Source organism: Tamandua tetradactyla, chromosome 1 (assembly GCF_023851605.1).
Source record: "Tamandua tetradactyla isolate mTamTet1 chromosome 1, mTamTet1.pri, whole genome shotgun sequence".
NCBI classification, from domain to species: Eukaryota; Metazoa; Chordata; class Mammalia; order Pilosa; family Myrmecophagidae; genus Tamandua; species Tamandua tetradactyla.
In genome coordinates this window covers 21,721,376-21,730,582 of record NC_135327.1, presented here as the reverse complement: position 1 = coordinate 21,730,582, position 9,207 = coordinate 21,721,376, and the positions used below count along the sequence as shown (strand labels likewise).

Sequence of the window (9,207 nt, the reverse complement as noted above, 5' to 3'; positions counted from 1 at the left end):
AGATCAGCGAGGCCAAAGGACAGTGTGTAGCAGATGTCTCAGCAAAGCACAGGACAGGAGTGTGGGAAACTAGCCAACACCCGTGCCAAAAGTCGCTTTCCCTCTTAGTAAGAAGAAAGGCAAATTACAGTCATTTGGCCCTTTGAGAGCCACAAAGGAATTATTGATTAATACATAAATACATATCAAGAAACATTTCATTTTATAAAAAATACTCATCCTCAGCTTATTCTAACAGAAGTATAAATATATGTATGTCCTTCTGAACCTTAAACTTAGCCATCTCATTCCCACTTCAGAAACTAAGCACTTGTTATTTGTCCCCCCTGCAAAGACCTGGTGACTTGACTAGAGTTAGTTTTGCTTAGAATTGGGGTACAGAGAGCAGTGCAGTGGGTATGGCTGAGCGTTATAATTAAGGTTGAACTGGGGTTTGGTTTTGGATTAGGAGATCCAAAGGAAGATTGAAAGACTTGTTCAGATTTCCCTATGGCTGGCTCCTTCCCATCACTTGGTCTCATCTCAGATGTCACCTTTCTGGAGTGGTTTTTCCCTAGTTACACCAGATATCAGTGACCTCATCCCTAGCAACTCTATAATAATAGAGTCTGATCTTCATAGATTCAGCTTTACTTTTTAAAATTATTAATGTGTCTAATTTCTATCTCTCCCACCAGAATGTCAGAAATCTGGCTGTAGCCCCAGTACCTATAACATCACCAAGTGTGTTCATTAGCATATTAAGTCAGCTATTTTCACAGACATTCCCCCAAGCAACAGCGATTTCAAAAAACAGACATTGGTTCTCTCATGCAAAGCCTGAGTAAGCAGTTAAGTGCAGCAGTTTGCTAATCACCAGGGAATAAGGTCCCGTCTGCCTTGAAGCTCTGCCATCCTCAACAGGCAGCTTCACTTGATGATCCAAGGGGGCTGCTCCAGCTCCTCCCATCAAGTCCCTATCCCAGCCATTATGAAGTGTGGAGAGGAGGAAATGAAGCATGTGCCTTCCTTTTTAAGGACACCACTCAGAAGTTGCACGCACCACTTCCATTCCATTGGCCAAAGCTCATTCAGATGGCCACACCTAGCTGCAAGGTAAGCCTGGAAATATTTTCTTATTTCTCGGCAACCATGGTCAGGTGAAGGGGTTGTCTTTCTAAGAAGAGAAAGGCAGGTAACGTGGAAGGGAGCAATATCTGACATACCTGCCACATTGCAGATGCTTGATAAATATTTGTAGACTGAATAACTTAAACATCGAGCAAGGCTATCAACAGCAATTTCATGGGAAAGCAAACCATGTTTTCTAGAGCATAGGGAAGGCAAGACGCTTGTGGACTGTGCCTCTCCAGCCAAGCCTCTGAAGAAACTGGATAAGACTTAGGCCTCAGAACTTAGACAAAACAATTTGAAGAGAGAGAATTCACATATATTAAAAATAGGTTTGGAAAAACGAGTTTTGAGTTCACAAAGATTTGCCACTCGCTACCAGATGACCTTAAGTAAGTTAAACTTTCTGAACCACTATGATAAAATATGAATCATAACTGTACTTAGTTTAATTTAATAAAGTATCTAACACATAGTAGGTGTTGAATATTAATGACAATTGTTGATAGTCATTATCATTATTATTGTCATAATCATATTTGTCATTATTATTTCCCTCAGAATATCAGGAAGAAGAAATCATAAAGCTCAATTCACATATGACAAAATTGAGACTCAGTCAAGTGAAGTGAACTGCCCAAGGGCTTTCTAGGTGAAGAGAAGAGGGAAGAACAGAAAGCGAATTTCTACAGAGGAAGGTCAGGAGAATGGTCACTAAACAGCTGTGGCTATGATTGTGGCAGAACAGGAGGCAGAGAGGAAACTGAGGCAGACACCAAGCAAGTGGGTCCTTGAATGCTGTGGTTGGACTTTGGAGTCCATCCCATAATCAATGGGAAATAATAAGACCTTTTAGAGGAGAATGTGTTGACATGGTCAAATTTCTTTACATAGAAGAGCACTCTGGCATTCCATGTTGAAAATGAATTGTCCAGACAGAGGTTAGAGAGAGAAGATTAGTACGAAAGCTGTTTTAAAACCCCAGGAGAAATTATAAGGCTTTTCTTGTAGCTAAGAGAGTATCAACATTAAGGGCGCGAGAGAAGAACAGCATCACTGAATCCTGGGATGCTCAAAGGAGACCCTCTCCCCCGAGATGTAGAAGCAGCTGTAGTCCCCAGCTAATAAGCACTGACTCTGCTAGGTTTGGTGGCAGGTCCTTCATGTGAATTGTCTCATTTCATCCTCACAGCAGCCAGATAGAGTTGGTTTCCCCATTGTGCTGTTGAGAACACTAAAGTTCAGAATAAACATTTTGCCATATGGCAGAATGGGGAATCCAGGACATGAACCCAGCTCTGGCTGGTTCCCAAACATGGTGCTCCTGACCACTACCCTATCTCTATTGTTTGTTCAGACTTGGGGTAGCAGGGGTCCCAGCTAAGTGAGGAGTCTGTTGGAAGGAGGTCCCTAATTATTATTGCCTAGAGGAATTTGAGGAGTCGCTACAGAAAGAAGGTGGTGGGGAAATGAGAGAAACACTTATTTGTGGTCTTAATTTTTTTTAATCACAGTTTTATTGAAATATAGCTTGCATATCATAAAATTCATTTATAGTGTATAATGCAATGATATTTAGTCACTTAAATATCAGAGTTGTAAAACCATCATCACAATCCAATTTTAGAACATTTCTTATCATCTCTAAAAGATCCTTTCTGTCCATTTGTAGTCACTGCCCATTCCCACCCAGTCCTGATGGAACTAATATTTATAATACCATCATTATGTGTTGATCACTCTCTGTGGTTAATCCTCACGGGGGGGTACGTATGACAAAGGAGAAAACCATGGTCCACAGAGATGAAACAACAGACCCAAGGTTCACAGAGGGGATAGGAAGCAAAGTCAAGATTTAAACCATGAACTCTCTCCAAAGACACCCAGACTACAGAGAAGGTAGATGGGTAAACCTGTTTTTAGAGATGTGGGAGATATAAGCATTTTTTAAGCTGAGGAGAAACACATAATATAATCTGAGATTTTGAAAAAAAGCTAAAGAGAAGAGCAGTTGTTTATAGAGGAAAATGCAAGGAAAGAAGAAGGGCATGGAGTCAAAGAATTAAATGGAAACACTGGATTTCAACAGGGGGAGATCCTATCTTTTGAGAAGGAAAGAGACATATAGAATAAATGTATAGCATTATCCTTAAAACCTCAGACTCTTATGTCAGCAAGACCTGAATTTGAATCCTGCTTCTGCTACTTGCTACCTAGTGTGTCTGCTGTAGATGTTTATCTTTTTAGTTCCTTTTATACTAAAAGTTTGATTTGGTTTCTTGTCTGCTTCCCATCTGCACCTGCCTTCCCTTTGTGGGGAAATCTACCACCATGTGAATCTCGGGGATAGGGCAGTACTGCCTCCCACCGTGAAACTGAAAAAGTTCAAAGAGTTGTTTTCCTGCCTCTCTTAACCCTAGGATGTGAGCACCTGGCCCAGACTGCCAATCCAACGCTCCTATCTTGTTCCTTGAATCCAATGCTCATAATTCCAAGAAAAGGAGCCTACGGTGACATCTAGTGTCCAGGGGCAATAAGGAAGCAGGGCAAATGGTGATGGACTTCAGGGTCCAGCACCCATGATAGAGGAGGACAAAGCAATGGGGTTCATTTGAGTTACAATTTATTTGTTTTGAGGTGCAGCAGAAAGGGATGGGAACTTTACGTGGGTTTGGTCTCTACTACCTCAGTGCATATGAAGGTAATTTCCCCCTGCTGGGAGGGAAGAAGAAGATGGTAAGATCAGAGCTTGGAGAAAGTAGTCAAGGTCTACAGAAGCCACTATAGAGTATGGAAGAGAACTGTGAACAGAGACGATCAAGCAGAAACCCAGGACTGGGAGATACAATAGGTAAACTGACGTGCTCATAACCCCAGCAAGGCAGGGGCCAAAAACAAAATCAGAAAATCTAAAGAACTTATTTTAATTTCAGCATATGAGATTGGTTTGAATCAATTCACGAGACTAAAAATTTATGTTAGAGTTGAGTGTTGCTTTCTTTTGAGTCCCACTTTGACAATACTGTAAGTTTCCTGGGATTAAAGGTCATGAAAGGTGTTCATGCGTGCTTGCCTGATGTGCAATAGAGTTGATGTGGATGAGGGGTTTGGGGGGCACTGTGCAACATGTGATGGAGATACTAGATATTTGGTTTGTCCAGGTTTGGGTCCTGGACAACTAGGGTGCAACATCAAATGAGACACCATAGCAGAAGGGTAACAAGCCTGTATTCTGCCATCATTCTATCCTTGGCTGTGTTACCTTGGGAAAGTTACTTAACCACTCTGAACATCAATTCCCTCAGCACTAAAATGGGTATAATAATAGTATTTACTTCATAGGGCTGTTCCTACGTCAGGATCAAATGAGTGAATGTGTATGGAGCGCTTAGACACACCTGGCACTTAGTGATTGCAATGCAAGTACCTGCTGTCAATATTTTACTAGATTATAAGTCCCCAACCCAGAGTTTCTAGGCCCTTCCAACCTAGATATTCCAGGCTCTTCCTGACTATAGCTCTTTCTGATATTTCATAAGCCCCATCCTGAGTCCTTGTACACACAGACTGCCTGGGAAGTGCTGTGATGACTCAGAGAAACGGCCTTGACTGAGATAAGGAGAAATTAAAGAAGATTGTTTGATTGTTATGGAACCTTTATGTTTGATGTCTGGGTTTATATTTGTGTTTTGTTTATATGTACTTGTGTGTATTCATGTAAATTTGTGCTCAGGTGTGTGTTCGTATTGTGTATAGTTTGTGCATATATTATTTGCATGTATTTTGTATATGTGAGTATGAGTGTAATGTGTAAATATGTTTATATTTGCATGCAGTTTGTGTGTAGACTCACAGTTGTTGCATGTATGTGTTTTTGCGTGTGCTTTGAGCACATATGTTCATGTGTATCTGTTCTCAGATCATTAAATGCAATGGCCTAGAGATCTGTCCAGTGCAATTGTTCCCTTGGTCTCCTACATTCTATGATTATGGAAACTGACAGTTGCGTGGTGAGTCTTCTGTCAATCTAGGAGATCTGGGCCAAGGCTCAAGGAAGTGGCTGGAAGGGCAAGGGGGGAGCAGAGGCTGCCATCATGGCCAACAAACAGAAGCCACAGGGGGAAAAAGGCCAGGAAATAGGGAATGGGGAGGGCCCTGGGCCCCTGATTACTGCTTGGTATCTCCTGGCATCCGCCAAGATCAGAACAGACTGTAGTCTCAGCCTTTGTAAAGCTCCCACGCTGGTACAGGCTGACCAGGCAAGTTCTCTAAGACCAGGCCTTCCCACCCCCTCAAATCTGTGCAGTCGCATTTACAAGTTGTTGAAGGGCCACCCACTCCCGGCAGCTGGAATCCCACGCTGGGGGAACTACAGGTTATCAGGTTCCCAGGTGAGCCTCACACGGGCCTGGTCTATTTATCTCATTTACATCTCCCACTAACAAGACGTTAATAATATCATCAGAGGGGAAGAGAAATGAGAACCAGAAAGTCACAGCCTTTTACAGACCCCTTTCAATCTATTCATTCCTGTCATTTCCTCCCTTTCCCAGTGAGGTTGGCAAAGTGTCCAGGTGAGGGCCTGAGGCTCAGATGAGGACATGAGTGTTGAGTTTGCATGAAGGTGGGGGGGGGGAGGCTATTATACAGGGGCTGGATTCCAGAGAAATCCTCTCACCAGCAAATCCCCAACTGTGTCTTGTTTCCACCAGTGTTTCATGAAAGACCTAGACGGTATCGATCATTTTTCTTATAAAATTCGTGAAAACATTAACAGTCGCATGCCGGTTTTGAAAGCTCCACCACCCTCAAGCCTCAGGAAATGCAGGATTTCTAGCATCCAGCTCCAGGACAGCATTTGCCAAAGATAGTAAAATGTGTGATGTGAGTTATTATTGGGGTTTCCTGTCCTCCTCCCATTGATCCTACAAGGACCCCGTGTCCCAGGAAATGAGGGAGGACATGGTCCTTATTGCTTGGTGACTGTCTTCATTTTTCTTGCTTCTCGGGCTCAGGATATTGCCGAATAACCCCATCTGCTGTTGCTCGCTGAGCAGTTCTGGAGAGCTGGTGCCCCCATCATGGCTCTCTCCACCAGCCCGGCCATGGAGGTCTCCCTTCTTCTTTCAGGGCCATGGCCAGAGCAGCTATTTCCACAGCGTTTGCCTTCCATGCAGGCATTCCCACTCAAGGTCCCGCCACCTTGGGGTGCTTTATCAAACTCTCCTGCAACCGAACCCCCATCTCCTCTCCCAGCTGTGGGGAGATTCAACACCCCCAAATGCTGAGCCATTTCTCTCTCTTGTCCTTGAAGCAGAATCCTCATCCTACTCCTCCTGAGAAAATCCAACCCAAATTGCCCTTCTTGCACCCATGTCTCCCTCTCTAAGTTCAACGGCAATGGGAGGTTGCCTTCAGATCAGTTCCACAAACACACACACACATTAATACAACACAAAGTTCTGGCTTCCTTTCCAATCGCAGGGCAGGAAAAAAAACAATCTTTTCACTCATGTCTGCTCAAATAAAACAGAAAAAAAAAAAAAGCAGGTAATGGGTACATTACGTTCTTAGTACATTACACTGCCACATAATGGGTTTGTTTAAAATATATAAATATAGAGATCATTTATCTCAATAATAAACAATAATACACAATTATCTTGTTTTTAAGTCAAAGCATGACATTCTCGAGAACTCCAGAGAGAAGACTTTGCTTGAACAATGAAAGCGTGCCTTTCTATCTGCTCATTAAAAATAAAATCACCGGCCACTCGCCATGCCAGTGATGGGTGACGTGACCATTAGGAGACTATTACAGAAGTTCAGATGAGAGATGATAGTAACTTAAACTAGATGGGAAGAAGTTGATGGTTTTGAGATATTCAGTGATGGTAGAGCTGCAGGATTTGCTGATAGATTGAATGGACAAGTGAAGCAAAGTGATGAGTCAAGGATGGCTTCCAGGTTTTCAGCAACTGGGTGCATGGGTGTTACCATTTCCTGAGAAGTGAAAGAAAAGGGTACTAACCAGGCTTAGTGAGATGGGGTGGATAACTAGATGCAACGGCCAGACAAAAAGAAGGTACAGCCAAGAATGATTTAATAGAACTGTGGTATCCAATGATGTTGAGTCTCAAGGCTTTAAGGGAGGTGTCAAGGTATGGTAGTTGATTCCAAGCTTCCAGCTGTATTTGAGGATTCAGTCTTGAAGGGTACGTGCTTGGGGCGTACACAGCACTTGGCCTCAGTTTTGCATAATATATGGAATACTTCATTGTCTTTACACGTTTCTCTGCATCTGCCTGACTTGGCCCAACATTTCTTGACTGAAAGCAAAAGGTAAGTGGTAGAAGGGTCAGTCTTTAAATAAAGCAGAAATCTGGGAAAGGGAGAGGCCAAAGCCCATCGGGAAGAATACAGTAAGGGAAATAAGAAGATCTGTTGGGGAATAAGCCCTCATAAGTCCCCAGGTTTAGGGACTCGGGGAAGATCCCCTTCTCTGGCCACCTCCCTTGAGGGAAGCAAGAGAAGAGCCTCTCTATGTAGAATTACATTTCCCCCTTATTGTATGGTACCCATGCTTCCAGTATCAATTTTCTCTTTGATATCAATGAAAGGAGATGAGAATCTGAAATACACCTACCTATCTGGTCATCTGCAATCCTCTAGGGTATCAATAAAACTCCCAAGAAGACATAATCCTTCTCCACAACACCCTGGGATCCTTTAGTGGTGTTAACCAGTCAGGGAAATTAGGAATAGCTGCTCGTGGGGACCTTCAGCTTAAGTTAGCCCAGATCTTAATTTGGGGTTGCATGAGAGAGTGGAATCATAAATTCAGGAACCATTTGGAGGCAACAGTAAATCAAAATTCAAATCCCCCAAAAAACGTTCTTGACAAACCTCCTATGCCCAAGCCTCTCTCCTCCATGCCATCCTGACCCCCAACCTTAGGTCATCAAGTTCAACTTCTCTAGTACCGATCAGAAAGAGAAGGTGGGAGGTGATCAAGTAATGGGCCCTGGAGGGATCAGCTGGTACCAGAGAACTCAAACTTCCCTTTGGCTGGAGAGCTCATCCAATGGCCTCCAGGGAGACTGCAAGGCCATTCTCCCAGCCCAGGCTGTCAGAGACCCCGAAGTTCCCTGAACTTTTGTCAGGTTTCCTGACCTACTCTCCCTTGGGGAAGTTCCTGGTTACCTGGAGTGACCTGGGCCAAGAGCAAGGAAACGGTCCAAACCAGCAGTAGCAGCTTCATGAGTAATGGTACTCAGAGGTAGGAGGCTTCCGGGCTGGCAAGACAGGCAGAGGTCTCCATTCTGGGCAGTCCAGACTCTGGTATTTATTGCCCCAAGGAGTGTGGCAGGGCCAAGATCAGTGAACCAGAAAGGGAACATTTGAGGTCAGACAGGCAGGGAAATATTCAACCATAATGGCTGAATGGTTGGCAGATACACCACCCTTTCTTTCACTTACAGAGGAGGATGGAGAAGGGGAAATGAAGTTTAACAGAGAGAAGATACACCTTGCCTTTGAAGGGTTTTATAATACAACTGGGGAGACAAGGAGTCAAAAATTTTTTTTTATTAATTCATTACTGATTAATGAAAAAAAAAAAAAGACACCAAGTAAGACAGAAAAGGAATGGTATTTATTCCTTGGGATCTTCCTAACAACAGGAACTAAACCACTCTTAGGATAGCCTACGTATCGGTGGTTCTTTGTAAGGATATCAAAGAAAGGATGCTTCTTTGTAAGGAAAATTTGATAGTTCTATAGCCATCACCTCTGGAAATCAGATTGTCAGCATTCAAAGTATGGGACAAGCAGGAAAGCTACAGACTTTACTTTTAACAAGGCATGTTTAATAGTAAGAAGGAGAATTCAACCCAGATGGCAAAGGAAAAGACATTTAGTACTAGTGCGGCATCGCTTATAGGGTATGGTGTATTGCCTTGTTGACCCCAGTCCTTCAGCCCTGAATCCACACATTTGCCTACACCTTATCCTAGAAGGAATGCATTTCCCAGTCCCTTCATGTTGGTCCTGGTCATGTGACTTGCCTTAGGAAATAGCATGTAGGCAGAGGTGGCA

The 9,207-nt window shown here is 43.2% G+C and overlaps 1 protein-coding gene across 1 annotated transcript; it reads right to left on the bottom strand.

Annotated features, from left to right (window-relative positions):
* Nucleotides 1-7,266: 7,266 nt before the first annotated feature.
* Nucleotides 7,267-8,371, bottom strand: DEFB121 (defensin beta 121). The gene is made up of 2 exons (XM_077156788.1): nt 8,314-8,371; nt 7,267-7,439 (listed from the first exon to the last, which is right to left on the bottom strand). The coding sequence occupies exons 1-2, from the start codon at nt 8,369-8,371 to the stop codon at nt 7,267-7,269; spliced, it is 231 nt and encodes a 76-aa protein (XP_077012903.1).
* Between the last annotated feature and the right edge of the window lie 836 nt (nt 8,372-9,207).

Excerpts from the sequence above, each read along its gene's own strand:
- DEFB121 (XM_077156788.1), bottom strand. The coding sequence starts at position 8,371 with ATGAAGCTGCTACTGCTGGTTTGGACCGTTTCCTTGCTCTTGGCCCAG. Across the intron at positions 7,440-8,313 it reads CTTGGCCCAGGTCACTCCAG|TCAAGAAATGTTGGGCCAAG; the intron begins GTAACCAGGAAC and ends TTTTGCTTTCAG.